The 15711-nt window shown below is 40.1% G+C and overlaps 2 protein-coding genes across 2 annotated transcripts; both read left to right on the top strand.

Moving 5' to 3' along the window:
- The first annotated feature begins 42 nt into the window (after window positions 1-42).
- Window positions 43-8408, top strand: LOC125778604 (uncharacterized). The gene is made up of 3 exons (XM_049457097.1): window positions 43-345; window positions 5328-5399; window positions 5476-8408. Exons 1-3 carry the CDS (start codon window positions 343-345, stop codon window positions 7999-8001), a joined length of 2601 nt encoding a protein of 866 aa, XP_049313054.1. The 5' UTR covers window positions 43-342; the 3' UTR covers window positions 8002-8408.
- A 1639-nt stretch (window positions 8409-10047) lies between these two features.
- Window positions 10048-13679, top strand: LOC105223412 (uncharacterized). The gene is made up of 2 exons (XM_011201143.4): window positions 10048-10425; window positions 11108-13679. Exons 1-2 carry the CDS (start codon window positions 10294-10296, stop codon window positions 13406-13408), a joined length of 2433 nt encoding a protein of 810 aa, XP_011199445.2. The 5' UTR covers window positions 10048-10293; the 3' UTR covers window positions 13409-13679.
- Window positions 13680-15711: the final 2032 nt, after the last annotated feature.

Below are 15711 nucleotides of genomic sequence, written 5' to 3'. Positions count from 1 at the left end.
ACGTTGGCTAGCCGAAACATCTGCTCCGAGTATATATAGAAAATCTATAGGTTTTGATGGTTTAGTTGGTAACCCGCACTCAACCCAGAAGTGAACCACCAACAGAGATCGCTTAGTGTAGCTTCTTCAACGGCATTGTGGTTGTCCGTTCATAAGTATCTAGCCTTTATTGGTCGTGTCAGATCGATCGATCGAATTCAATAGCAGCGTTGAATTCTGAATCGATACAACGAATATTTTGGGATACAAAAATCCGCAAAAAGGATTAATTCAGAGACACACACACATATAAGAAAGGATTACGCGCTCACGACCGGGAGTTGTGATTGAATTGTGCTTAAAATGGTAAAAAATATACAAATTACGAAAAAAAAGAAAAAATATAGTTACTAAAAATTAAATAAAATAAATTAATTGAAGAAAGTTAAATAAAAATATAAATAATTAAAAAAATAAATAAATAAATGAAAAAAAAAATAAATCAAATTGTAAAAAATATTAATTAAAAATTAAAATTAATTAAAATTAAATTGAAGTAAAAATAAATTAATTTAATTACAAGAAATGAAAGGATTGCAAAGTGATAGTTTTTTGTTTGCTAAATGATCGAAGGACATTTGCCGATCAGAAAAAATCAGTGAACACTAATGGGACCTTAAATGGCAATAAACAAAACCCAAAGCGAATATTTCGAAAACAAAGTGATTTATTAGGCAAATGTGAGACGAACAAACGTTGCAAAAGACACTTGTGTGGAAATAAATTTGATTGTGGACAAGACGCGAGGGGGCAATTGCCAATCATAGTGTCAACTACAACGGCAAATGCCGTGAATATTTCAACGAAATTCAAATATTTGCCAAATGCGATTGCACTCGTTGAAGAATGCATGCCACCTCAAAAAAATGTGTTCAAATAACACAGATACCCAGCGCTCAAATGCAGGCACGCAGGCGCGCAAGCGAACGAGCAAACGAGCGAGTGAAGCAAAGTAAATTGAATTATGTTGTAAATTGCCCACAAACCAGCGTCAATTGCGCACACAATGTGCACACATATTTACATGGGCGACGACGAACGTCCGTCCGCATGAGTGATGATGAAACCGATGCTGGCTGTTGGCGATCACCAAAGATGACGCAGACGGCTGTTGCAAATGTTATTCGCACTGTCAAGCGGCGCGCAAGCGTACTGCTACGCTGTTGCGCAAAGTTCTTGAGCGTGCTGCAGACGCCAGCGGCAATTGTGCCTGTAAAATTCATATTCTTCAACTCGCATGAATGCGCAAATGCATGTAAATGCATTGTTTCTGCATTGCAGCGCGCATTAATGGCAGATTACTGACAAAGCCAGTGCTGCTGACGCTGCGAGACATTAAAATAAATCAAAGCGCGCAGTCAGCTGCCATTCAGAGACGCCTCGGTGTGCATTAGACGAGCGCAATATCGCCAATAATGTCAGAGGTGTCACGTTTGCCTTCATTTCGGAGGCAACAACAACAATGTCAGTGGCCAAACAAAGCCACCACCGCTACTAGCACTGACCAGCAACAGGCAGTGATCAGCGGCTAACCGCCAATCGCCATCATCAGCATCGCATCGTCGTGTTAATCATTGCTGTGGCGATTATCGTCCGTCGTTTGACAGTCATCTGTGGGGGCAATTTAAAGTGTATTTTATCTTCGTGTTCGATTTTACAGTAGCCAATGCGCACATAAACCGATCTACATCATTTATATGCATTTGCGCGCTGCGCTATACACAGCGAGTTCGTTGCTTAAGTCTTTTGTTTGCACTGACAGTTTACTCAATGTTTGTTTTCGAGGCGTTTGGTAGTTACGAGTTTTGAAAATAGCCAAGTAGCGTAATTGAATTTTTTTATTAGGGTTAAGAAAATTGATGTTTTGAGTTTATTACGGAGTATAAATATTTAAATTTTATACATAAGTTTGACATGCGACTTTTTTATAAGTCGGTTGTTGCAATTGAGTTGTGTTAAAACTGAGCTTATATGCATTTATTTATAAAATAATTGTTAATAGAAGGAATTTATAAAAATTAGAGGCACTTAACTTGTACTGTCATGAGACTTTTCGAAGAGTAGAACAACAAAAGAATCTTTTTAAATCAGATTCGGTATTAAAAAGCGCGAAAGTACCTGAAATCGATAGTAGATAGTATTCGAATGAGCCGAAATATACATATATACAAAAACTTTTAAATTTTAATTTTTTTTAATATTTTTCTACACATATCAATTTTTTTTACTGAAAAAATAAATGCAAATTTCCATTAATTACACTACTCAACAAATCTGAAAGAAAAAAAAAAATACGGCTGATGTGCTTCGAGGTCTGTGTGGTATTTGAGGAGCTCTGATTAAGAATTTGAACTCAAAAAATATCCATCACGTTCAACTATTTTTGCCATTATAGTAAAATTTGGTGGTTTGATCTCGACATCGCTTACCCATCTTTCCTAACATTTTCAGTTTTTGCAAACAAAAATTAGCAAAAAAAGACTGTATCGCATAAAATAAAAAAAAAAAATAATAAAATAAAGTAATTAAATAAAATAAAATAAAATAAAATAAAATAAAATAAAATAAAATAAAATAAAATAAAATAAAATAAAATAAAATAAAATAAAATAAAATAAAATAAAATAAAATAAAATTAAATTAAATTAAATTAATTAAAAAAAAATTAAAATAAATGAAAATTAAAAATATTATTTTAGCATATTTTTATTATCGTTTTCGGTTAAAGCAACCTAAAATTAACCAGAAGCAGTCTCTATCGCAGTCTGAAAATGACTGTAAATTAGTGTTGTCATTACTTAGAGCGCAACAGCTCAAAGGTAAAGCAAATATAGCGGCTTTCTAGGATATAAAATGAAAATTGTTACTGAAAAACTTAAGAAAAGGTACAAGTGTAACTATAAAAAATTTTCTGACATGTTATAGTTCTGCCAAGTCTCAACGTCCTTGAACTAGTTACGCCTTCAAATCACTTAAAAAATGATGCCACTCTTTCAGCAATGTTGTAGACAACATTTCACAACAACACGCTGTGTTGTTCATCAATCAAAATTATCGCCAAAAAGTCACATTAGCAATTAACACACTATTGCCAATATATATTTTTATAAATGAGCTATCGATCAGTCGACTAATGGCTTTTGCTTGCAGGCATGATTTGTGTACACATGCGAAGAAATGGCATAAGAAAACGAAAATCTGCATATAAGCGAACAAAAATATGAAAAAAAGGTCGAACAATAATAATTTTTGTTTACCATATACGGCTTTCGAACACCCTGTATGCACAAAAGTAGGTTTTTTAATGTAAATGTGCAATTAGCTTCATTACCATTGACTTCTTTTAATTCGTCAAATGAAAACGAATTGCGTGCGAAATACGCTTGAAGTTGCCGCACGTGTGCATCAAAGCATACAATTCGCACACAAGCGCAGGTTAATAGCCAAGAAAGAATGTCACATACGAAAGTTTTATTAGATGGCGATAATTATTAAAATTGATATTAAATTTTTTGATAATTTTGTTGAATGATAATCTAGAAATAGAATATAGTCCAATACGATCTCCAGAGATCGATCTGCTTTTCAATTAAGTTGGAAAAGTGTAAGAAGGCGTAAATGGCAGATATAACAACTCAGCTAGTGATCCGCTAATTGTTAGTTACGCCGATTATGGTCGACATTTATTGGCTAAACGCTCCGTTGAGCGCTGCCAACCAGTTTCAATTAACCGTATAAAATATATGAAATATTTAATTTCGTTTGCTCATCATTGCAATAATTGCGAGTAATCAATATTCTAATTCCTTTCACTTTCGTTCATGCAAATAATTAATGATGCAGATTTGCCAGAGCTCAGCACAAGACTTATATTTAGATATGTTGTTGTTGTGCAAAACTATTTTTTTTTCGAATAAAAAGTTAGTAAGACCGGCAAGGTCGCCAATGATCCATTGAAGCGCTGGCTGTGCTAACACAAAGAACAATCAATTAACATAAATTAACTTCAGCCTCGCACACACAAAAAGCCGCGGCCGAGTGCGCCTTAGCCCCAAAATGGAAAAAAATTCAAACTCGTCTCTATAATTTAATATTCTGAAATATTTAAAATTTCAACACAAAGCAGTCGGACATGTTTGACTGAAGCCATTTCGGTAAAAATATGCAAATAAAATAGAAAAAACTAGAAAGAAGCAATAAAAAAATAAATGTCCCTCGTTTGAGATAAATTTTGGCGCATCTTCTTAGCCATAAGCGGCCGAAAGACTGGTTCTTTCGCTTTCTGCTCGATACTTGTTGGTGAAGTTGTTGTTGTTGTACATTTCTGCTCTGCAAACATTTTATGCTAAAATATGGCAGCCGCAGATTCGAATGCTAATCGAGATCCGGATTCGTGTATAAATTAATTAGAGAAAAATAAAACTCGAGCTTTCATGAATCTTTTAAAGATTTGCAGATAATGCCCGCACACATACTGTAGGCCTTTAAGCAGTGTCAACGCTGATGAGTGATGACTATCTGCGCCATCTTCATCTAAAGCCCTGCCCCGAAAGCCCTACCCGGAGAGACTTGAATATTTTTTATGGGAATATATTGTCAGATAAAAAATTAGTCTTTGTATTCTTTTCATTAGTTTTGATTAATTACGCTGCTTGTTCTGAATCTGTTGGCATGGCGAGTAGATTGCGGTCAGCTTGTTGTGTTTGTCACATTGAAGGTTAGAAAAATACACGATTTCAAGTACATTTTTAATTAGCTCGTAAAATTGGACGAAACAAGCAAATACCGTTTCGTATACCTCATTCAATAGAATGACGAACCGAACCGATTTTAAGGCGAGCAAAATACTATTCACACCCGACAAGGTCACACTGATAGAGGAAGCAGGTGCAGCTGCAGCTGGCAGCTCTCTGCTGAAGTAATCTTATTAATAATGCAAATAAATAAATGAATGGAAATAAAATCAAACGAAATATAATAAAATAAAATAAAAATAAAATATATTAAAATGAAATATAATAAAATAAAATAAAAATAAAATAAAAATGAAATAAAATAAAATAAAATAAAATAAAATAAAATGAAATAAAATAAAATAAAATTAAATAAAATAAAATAAAATAAAATAAATAAAAATTAAAAAAAATATTAAAAAAAATAAAAATAAAAAGTAAAATTAAAAAATAAAATAAAATAAAAAATATTGATCCCTAAAAAAAATTAAGGCAAATTAAAAGAAATATGATTTCAGCACATCTAATTTTAAATTTTAATTTCTTTACTTACAGAGGAGCGCTTTTATTATTTTGGCGCTTTGCGTCGCCGGGCTTTGTGCTGATGCTAGCACGGATACCCTTTTGGTAAGTACTACTAATTTACAACCACACAAATGTTAACACACATATAAATATGCATTGAAATTATTACGTTTTTCAGAGAAAGGCACGTGCCGCTCAGGGTTATGATTATCCACCACCCTCTATTCCATTCCCCGAGCCAACGAGGCCACCACCAGTGGTGACGCGTCCACCAGCACCGAAGACTACTCGTCCACCACCCCCACCGGTGACACGCCCACCACCAACTTACTTGCCACCCACAAACAAACCACAGCCTCCGGCACCGAAGCCAACAACTCGTCCACCACCACCACCGGTGACGCGTCCACCAGCACCGAAGACAACTCGTCCTCCTCCACCACCGGTGACACGCCCACCACCAACTTACTTGCCACCCACAAACAAACCACAGCCTCCGGCACCTAAGCCAACAACTCGCCCACCACCACCACCAGTGACGCGTCCACCAGCACCGAAGACAACTCGTCCTCCTCCACCACCGGTGACACGCCCACCACCAACTTACTTGCCACCCACAAACAAACCACAGCCTCCGGCACCTAAGCCAACTACTCGTCCACCACCACCACCGGTGACCCGTCCACCAGCACCGAAGACAACTCGTCCTCCTCCACCACCGGTGACACGTCCACCACCAGTAGAGCGTACCACATATGTTTACAATGTACCAGAAAATCCATTGACCTATCCTCCACCAACCAATAAACCACAACCACCAGCACCAAAACCAACTACTCGTCCACCACCACCACCAGTGACTCGTCCACCAGCACCAAAAACTACCCGTCCACCACCCCCACCAGTGACTCGTCCACCACCAACTTACTTGCCACCCACCAATAAACCACAACCCCCAGCACCAAAACCAACTACTCGTCCACCACCACCACCAGTGACTCGTCCACCAGCACCGAAGACAACTCGTCCTCCACCCCCAGTGACGAAGCCACCACCAACATACTTGCCACCAACCAATAAACCACAACCACCAGCACCAAAACCAACTACTCGTCCACCACCACCAGTCACTCGTCCCCCTCCACCAAGAACTACACCTGGACCAACATACTTGCCACCCACCAATAAACCACAACCACCAGCACCTAAACCAACAACACGTCCACCACCACCACCAGTGACTCGTCCACCAGCACCGAAGACAACTCGTCCTCCACCCCCAGTGACGAAGCCACCACCAACTTACTTGCCCCCAACCAATAAACCACAACCCCCAGCACCAAAACCAACAACTCGTCCACCACCACCAGTGACTCGTCCACCAGCACCGAAGACAACCCGTCCTCCACCTCCAGTGACGAGACCACCACCAACTTACTTGCCACCCACCAACAAACCACAACCTCCGGCACCTAAGCCAACAACTCGTCCACCACCACCACCAGTGACTCGTCCACCACCACCAAAGACTACCCGTCCACCACCCCCACCTGTGACTCGTCCACCACCACCAAGAACTACACCAGGACCAACTTACTTGCCACCCACCAACAAACCACAACCACCAGCACCAAAACCAACAACTCGTCCACCACCACCACCAGTGACTCGTCCACCAGCACCGAAGACAACTCGTCCTCCACCCCCAGTGACGAAGCCACCACCAACTTACTTGCCACCAACCAATAAACCACAACCACCAGCACCAAAACCAACTACTCGTCCACCACCACCAGTGACTCGTCCACCAGCACCGAAGACAACTCGTCCTCCACCACCAGTGACGAAGCCACCACCAACTTATTTGCCACCAACCAATAAACCACAACCACCAGCACCTAAGCCAACAACTCGTCCACCACCACCAGTCACTCGTCCCCCACCACCAAGAACTACACCAGGACCAACATACTTGCCACCCACCAACAAACCACAACCTCCAGCACCTAAACCAACAACTCGTCCACCACCACCACCAGTGACTCGTCCACCAGCACCGAAGACAACTCGTCCTCCACCTCCAGTGACGAGACCACCACCAACATATTTGCCACCTACCAACAAACCCCAACCACCAGCACCAAAACCAACCACTCGTCCACCACCACCAGTGACTCGTCCACCAGCACCGAAGACAACCCGTCCTCCACCACCAGTGACGAGACCACCACCAACTTACTTGCCACCTACCAACAAACCTCAACCACCAGCACCTAAACCAACAACTCGTCCACCACCACCAGTGACTCGTCCACCAGCACCGAAGACAACCCGTCCTCCACCTCCAGTGACGAGACCACCACCAACTTACTTGCCACCCACTAACAAACCACAACCCCCAGCACCAAAACCAACAACTCGTCCACCACCACCAGTGACTCGTCCACCAGCACCGAAGACTACCCGTCCTCCACCTCCAGTGACGAGACCACCACCAACTTACTTGCCACCCACCAACAAACCTCAACCACCAGCACCAAAACCAACAACTCGTCCACCACCACCAGTGACTCGTCCACCAGCACCGAAGACTACCCGTCCACCACCCCCACCTGTGACTCGTCCACCACCACCAAAGCCTCAGCCAACACCCAAGGATGATGGCTACAAATACCCCGTGCCAAGCATTCCTTTCGAGTTTTAGGTGTCAACTGTAACAGTTGATGTACTCAATTTTATGTTAAGAAAGATAGCCTGCGAGTTTTAAAAGTTTATTTAAAAAGTGGTGAAGCTCATTAACGCCGAAAGCTGACAATCTAGCGATGTGGTACCAACAAGCAAACTAGGGCTAGATTCATCTAGTCAATACAATATGAGAACGTTATTTTTGCTTTCGACTCCAAAAGAGCTCTAGCAAGAATTTCAAATGTTTTTCCTTTTTGTTTTATACTTAAAAATACTCTTACAATTAGAAATACTTATTTTAATTGAAAAAAAATATCCACGATTTTGTTTTTGTATTTCGGATGAAATTTTTTACCGTTTTTGTAGGGAAAAATGTCATTGTATGAAAGAGTTTATTGAAATCAATAAATTATGTATGTACCTAAATATTTTTGTAAAAGTGTCGTATTGATTTGAAGTTGTTTCGGAAAGTCTCCTAAATTCAACGAAGTTTCTGTTCAAGGTCTTTTCATTTCCCCCCACCAGAGGTAAGGAGTAAAAAATCTTTGTTGAGGTATAAACAGTTTCATTGGGATACGTGCGATATTACGTCGTTTCGTTTGATGGCGAAAAGTGTTATGATGGTCAATAGGAAGATTTATTCTAAAATAATACAAGCTTATTTGTGTTGAAACGTTTTCTTTAAGATACTTTAGACTAATTTAGAAGGAAAGCATTAAAATTATAAGTAAATTCACAAACCGAACATTTTTACGAACGCGGTTCGGAACTTAGCTTAGCATAGACTCAAATAATTTGAACTCAAATCGCCAGTTTAGGAGCAACGTTTGAATAATTCGTTGCTAAACGATATTTCATTGCAATATTTAAAAAGTTAATCTCTAACTACCGTTTGAGGGGAGGAAGCAAAGTTTTTCTTTAGTTCCGGTAAGCTTGTTTTGTGATAATATCCCAGTTTTTAATTGCAATAGTAATGATTATTAATTTACAATGTTTTGTAATTGCTGTTCAGAGGAAATTCATTTAAATTTAATTTTAGTTGAAATATTACAACAATTTTCAGATAAATATTCAATTTCCGTTACAACAAAAAATATGTACATATGTATATATTTGTTTGCCAGTTTCATCGCTGCCAAGTTTGTATATCTATAGACTTATATAGGTAGGCTGGAACACGCTGCATTAAGGTGTGCCCTAACAGTTTTCTATGACGATCATACCCCCCAACACATAAGTACCTACATCTGGTGTGTTTGAGCAAGAGTTTGCCAGTTGTTTTGGTGCTTAGCATTTACTGTTTTTTATAAACGGGAAATTTGTCACATGCCAGTTAATCGAATGGTGATAGAAGAAGAAGAAATGTCAAATGCGAATGATTTCTTTAGTTTTGGTGTTTTTGGAAGGTTTAGATCAATGGTTTATGACAATAGTAATTAATAAGAGAACAGCGTTTGTATTAAACCACATTTTCCGATGACAAAATTTTGCCAAAGTCCACTGTGAATTCACAAATAGAACATTGTTCTGAACTCAGGTTCGGAACTTAGCTTAGCATAGACTCAATTAATTTGTCGAGCCCTTCTAGTCGATCACTTTTGAAATAACCTAATGCGTCAATTTCCCAAGTGCACCATTTTCATAGCTTGTTGTAAGTAAACAGCTAACAAACACAAACCGCATTTGAAGAAGCTGGTGCCAATGGGCTTTTCTGCAATTTTACGGTTTCTAATTTTGTTTGCGCCGCGCTATCTTTTACTATGGCAGGTGCGCACAGTAACAATGCTTTTTCATTTTCATTTTGCGCCGTTTGCTCTGAATTAAGTATTTACTTGTACGAATAATTATTGCATTCGTTGATTGGGATTAATCATGAAAACATTTTGTGAATCCAAGTGTCTACATACGTACATACACATATACATATCACATGTGAACAAGTGTGAGGGTACTTAACTTCATCACAACAACACCTGCCACTAACATTTTCCTCCGTAAATTTTCAATTACAGTTTGATTGCAGTCACACACACACACCCACACCCACACCAGCTTACGTGTGCTTAGATGCGTGTTGGCGCGCGCCGCCGTTTCGGTGGAACTTTCCTTTTAATCGCCACGGTCTTTATGCTTTTTCGCTGCGATTTTCCACACAGTTATGTTTTGTGTGCGCAATGTGTCAGAAGTCGTTCAATTTGGACTGAGAATTACAAGCACGAAGAGACAATCTTAAGCGGACCTTAAGGAGTTGAGTCGAAGTAGACGGCAGCCAGCAAGGATATTCGACACAGAGTGTTGCCACGTGTAGAAAATGTTTCTGAAGGATCTGATACCGTATGCGAAATTGGATACATTCAAAGAGGAATTGCTGAAGCAGCGTAATTTTGTGAACGTGGGCCTTTTTACTTGGATTGTCGGCATGTTACTGATGTGCATTATATTCGTAAGTAAATTCAGTTTTAGTTTGGAAAGTATTTTCCACAAAAGAAAAATATAAATATAAAAATAGTCAATAATATACCAAATTCGGTCAGTTATATATTTTACTTTAGAAATTGGAAAAAAATATTAAATTAATATGGTAGTCGTAAAAGTCTTTTCGTATTTCTAATCCAAAAAAAATATTAACAAAATATATATAACATAAAATACAGTCATAAGGAAGCTTATTATAGGAATTTGTGGCTCCAATGGGACTACCATTACATACAAAGATTATTCGAAAAAAATTCCTACTAGTATAAAAAAGGATTACCATGAGTGAGAGTTGCTTCTGCAGTAGAATTATCAGGATATTAGAATGTTAGAAAAAAGAGATAGAAAAATTTGGTTTTTGGTGATATATAATTTTATATCCATTTCAATAATGAAGAAAATGGGTGACGCTCATTTCTAATTCAAGAATTGCGACCTGTAGTGTCATGCTCCTCAGTTATCAGGCGTTTACTTACACTCTATATACGCCCTTTCAACAATTTCGATTGGAGACCTTTGAAGTCTCATAGCAATATAACAACAGACGTTGCACTATGTTAACTTTAAGAAACCTTATTACTTTTTGTTTTATGATTGCGTGAAAAAACTTCAATAACTTTAGCGATTTCCTTACTTTCTTCCATCCGCAGATGTCCTTGATGATAGTGAAGGTCGCATCCACCGCCGAATATTATCAGAATCAAACCGCAGCGTTGCGCACGCGCAACATACAGAGCTACAATCCAACAAGCAGCGACACAGTACTGCCCACTGTGGTGCAGATCGATGGTCAGGAAGTGCAGCTGCGCACCGAGTTGCCAGCAACACATGCGCTGCAGCCGCATACGCGACCGCTAAGAACACCGAATCACATCAAAGTCAACGACGGCTTAGAGGAGATGCGCGCACAGGCGCACTTACAGCAACAGCAACAACTACAACAATACCAACAGCAACAAATCCAGCATGAGCAAGAGGAAAAATTGCATGCTAGCAAAAGCACCGAAACGGCTTATTTACTAGAGCGTGCCGATGTTGGCGTTGGTGGTGAGGCTGCTGCTGGTGGCGGCAGTTCGGTGTATGAACAGCCGATTTATGGAACATGGCGCACGAAAGCGAGACGACCACAACCGCTGCCGTTAGTTGGAGCCACAGCCAGCGGTGGCGGCGATGCATTCGGCATGGGTGGTGGTGAGGGGCGGCTCAACGGCTTTGACAGTGATTATCGCCCAACCGCGAATGTTGGAGCCGCACGTCAGCGGCAGTCCATGCATCTGTACGAACAATTGCCACGACGTTCATCGACAATGACACCGGTGCGGAGCGATCTGCGTGACCAGATACCGCGCCCACCGCGTCTCACCTCACGTCAACCATCGATGTTGCTTAGCCGGCGGCAGTACATTGATATACCGATCAATTCGACGTTGGCAAATGAGGAAAAGCCTAAGCCCTTCCACTTTCCACATGAAGGCCCGTTGCCGCAAGAGTTCAAGAAGGCTGAAGAGGAGCGCGGCGACGTGCGTAACATACAAGACATACTGCACCAATTGCAGTTGGGTGGTGGACCGAGTAAAGTGCCACCAATGGTGATGATGCCCACTGGCTTGCATATCGCGGGCTCATTGAGAAATCTCAAGTCCAGTGGCATCGCCAATTTTTTCCGCGGCAAACGAAATAAGAAACAAATGCAATTCAGTATACCCATGCCAATACCGGTGAATATGCAAATGATGAAGCCTTTTCCGCCACCAATCATGAACATGATGCCACATGCGCCGTATCAGCAGCGCATTGCTATGGATCAGATTTATCCCTTCAAGCCACGTTCACCGAACGACATCAATCTGCTGGCCCTGCAACTTCAGAGCAACCTTTCGAAAAATAAAAAGAAGAACAAACAAAAACCGTTGAACTCAAACGCCAATATGATGTTACAGCAATTCAGCAATCAGCGTCCATTCGCCACAGACCCGTACATGGCTGGCTATCAGCCACTCTTGGAGATCAGTGACGCGCAGCGTGCGAAAATGACAAGAGTACCCCTCAAAGTCAACCTTGATATCTACCCGATGTTGCCGCCCACAAGAGATTTCAAACCCTCTGCCTTCACCTATGATGAAGTGAAAGTGTCTTCATCAACTCGCAGGCCACATGCGGTTCGCAATCCATTTCTCGACCACTACTCCATCCCGGTGATCCCGTCGACGGCCGCTTACGGCTTCAACCACCCATATGAACAGCCGGCTTTTGCTCCGTTCCGATTCCCTTCGTCTGCACAACCACACCTAGCACCTCACATTCCGCAAGCGAACAATATGCAAATTAGTTTTCCCGACCAAGTTTCAAAGTCACAATTCCAAACACCCTTCATGCCGGTCGACATGTCACCACACATGGCTAGCCCCGCTGGCCTGAGTGGCAGCGGTCCGTCGAATGGCTTTAAAGGTAATCAAAATGAAATAATGGTTCACCTCAATCTTTTCCCCAAACAAAAACAAAATGCACTACCAGCACTACCGGCGCCCACATCCAATAATCCATTTTATAACTCACCACAAAATATAAATCGGAATATAATTATGGAGGAAGGAGAGTCTCTGTCACCTATCGAGCCTCGCCAACAGTCCCGTAACACGAATTCTACAAATTCCCCGGAACAGCAAATCTCGCGCAGTGACAGCTCTGAACCGGAGGCTCTGGTCGACTTTGAACATCCGATTGTGGCTCAGGAGGTCACCGATCTGCCACATGCCGAGGCTTTGGCTAGCAACAAGCTGGACGTGGCGGAGAATGCAACACACTACGATCGCATCGCAGCACACAGCAGCTTCCAACGTCGCAGCGATTCGGCGAGTGTTGAACAGCTGGCGTCCGAAGCTCAAGCTGCCTCACTCTTCCGGTTCCCAGTGGAGGACTTGATCAAGTTTCAAGTCGACGACGCTTTGTAAGTGTGAGGCAGAGTAAAGAGGTACGAATTAATAAATACAGCATCTTACATATAGCAGATGCTAAATTTGCGTGTGGAGGGAAAGGGCTGACTTTCTATCATAACTCAACACAGTTGTGTGCTGTTTAAAAAAATTTTAAAGAATAGGAATGGAATTTTATACAGTTACTTGTTAGCTTTAGTTGTAAGGGAAGTTGTTTTCGTTATTTATTATATTGTTATTAATGCAAGTGTATTTTTCCATCATTTAATTACGGCAAATAAATAGTTAAGTTTAAACAATTTGATGGCCTCAGTGCTTTGACTTATGCTTTAAAGCGTTTGAAAATGCTTCTGTAAGGGATTATAAAAAGCATGAGGAAAAACATTTTTTGTGTTGGTTTCAAATAGGCCTAACTAAAGGACTGTTAACCGACATTCAAAATTCGCAAGCTCGCTCGAAGACCCACTATAAATTAAACTTGAAAATTAGGGACCAACTGTATCAAAAAATAGTAAGACTTTTTCGAAAAAATCCATTCGACGAAGCATCAGTCAGCGACATCTGTGCCAAATGGGACATTTTGATCATTAGTGTTTAGACAATCTTGTCTTTCTGAAGTACATGAAGTGTATTGGACAATTTTTACGACGAGTGAAATTATTCAACAAAGGACTTCCATTAAACTTTGTGTGCGGAATCAAAATCTGATTGAATAGAATATTGCAAAAGGCCTTCGGTGATAATTTTTTGTTGCGAACAAGTGTTTTTGATTGGTACAAATTATTCAAAGAGGGTCGAGAACGCGTTGACGACGAAACACATCCAGGGCGGATATCAACTGATGATGAACACGTCAATAAAATAAAGAAATTGGTGCTTGAGAATCCACGATTAACAGTCAGAGATCTTACTAGAATTGTTGGAATATCGGAAGATCAGTGAAAACCATTTTGAAAGATCATTTAGACCTAAGGAAAGTAAAAGAACGATCGGTTTCCAAATCGTCGCGTTAACGTTTTTGGAACAATGCTTTCCGAGCACCAAGATATTATGAAATATATTACTGCTAGGGATGAGTCTTAGATCTATGCTTAGGACCCGAAAACATGCAACATGCAATCAATCGACCGCATATCGTGGCAAAGCAGGGCGGAAGCCAAAAAAAAACAACGTCAATGCTGACAACTTTTGGTTTGTGCACCGAAATAATGCACCGTTGTATACTGCATTGATTCTTCCTGAATTTTTCGCCAAATTTTTAACCAATAATGTGCCACAACCACCGTACTCGCCTGATTTAGCTCCCGGTGACTTCTGTCTATTCAGAAAACTCAAATGACCGCTTCGGGAAGCCATTTTAAGTCAATTGAAGGCATTAAACATGAATCACTTCGTACCTTAAAGGCTTTTTCGGAAATTGACGGGAACTGCTTCGAGGATTGAAAAAAAAACGTTAGCGGAAGTGTGTGGTACTTTGAGGGGAACGACATAGATTTTACAGAATAAATAAAAAATTTAAAATTATGAACAAATTCTTACTATTTTTTGCTCATAGTCTTGTAGCTGGACACCTGGTTTAGTATGGCCTTCTACTACTTCATTTAAAATAAAGCTGTTTTGATGATATGTAGATCATCTCCGTCCACTTGACTATATAATCAAAATTTATTTACCAAAACAAAACAAAGGTTGGTGCTTACGCCTAAAAGTATCTGATGTGTATATTACCAAACTACGATGAAGAAAAGACTGAAAGCAGAATGAGACTGAAATATAAACTCGTGTTTTCTGCCAATTTGCTTTACATGCTCATTCTAAACAATATGTTATTGAGAATTGATAAAGTGAAGAGACATTTGAGCGCTACTGAAATACTGGTTTGTGTAGTGCGAAGTTGACTAGTACAGCGGTGAAATACTCGGTTATTAGGGTGGTTCATTTGAGCTATGGAATGGTCAGTGCTATTTGCAAAAATATAATTATGGTGAATATTTCATTAACACCTTGCGCTATAAATTAGCTTATCCGCAAATAAAGTGAAACTGCTGATTTATTAATCCCTTGAAAATTTAATAGTGTGTCCGCAACTGAATCTGTTCCAAAATCAAAAGACTAAATCTTAAGATTAACAGCATATGTTACTTGAAGACCAGACGCACTTCCAACCATAAATAATACCTCTTAGTGACTAAAAGACTCGCCGATCGGCATTTCTTATCAAAACATAAACACTTTGCACCTTCAAACCAGTATTTCTCAGCTTAAAGATCAACTTCTTGTGCATGAAATTCACCACACCACAGAGCACCTTGGCAGCGGTC

Source organism: Bactrocera dorsalis, chromosome 5 (genome assembly GCF_023373825.1).
Source record: "Bactrocera dorsalis isolate Fly_Bdor chromosome 5, ASM2337382v1, whole genome shotgun sequence".
In the NCBI taxonomy this organism is placed as follows: domain Eukaryota; kingdom Metazoa; phylum Arthropoda; class Insecta; order Diptera; family Tephritidae; genus Bactrocera; species Bactrocera dorsalis.
This window is presented reverse-complemented; position numbering and strand designations above follow the sequence as displayed.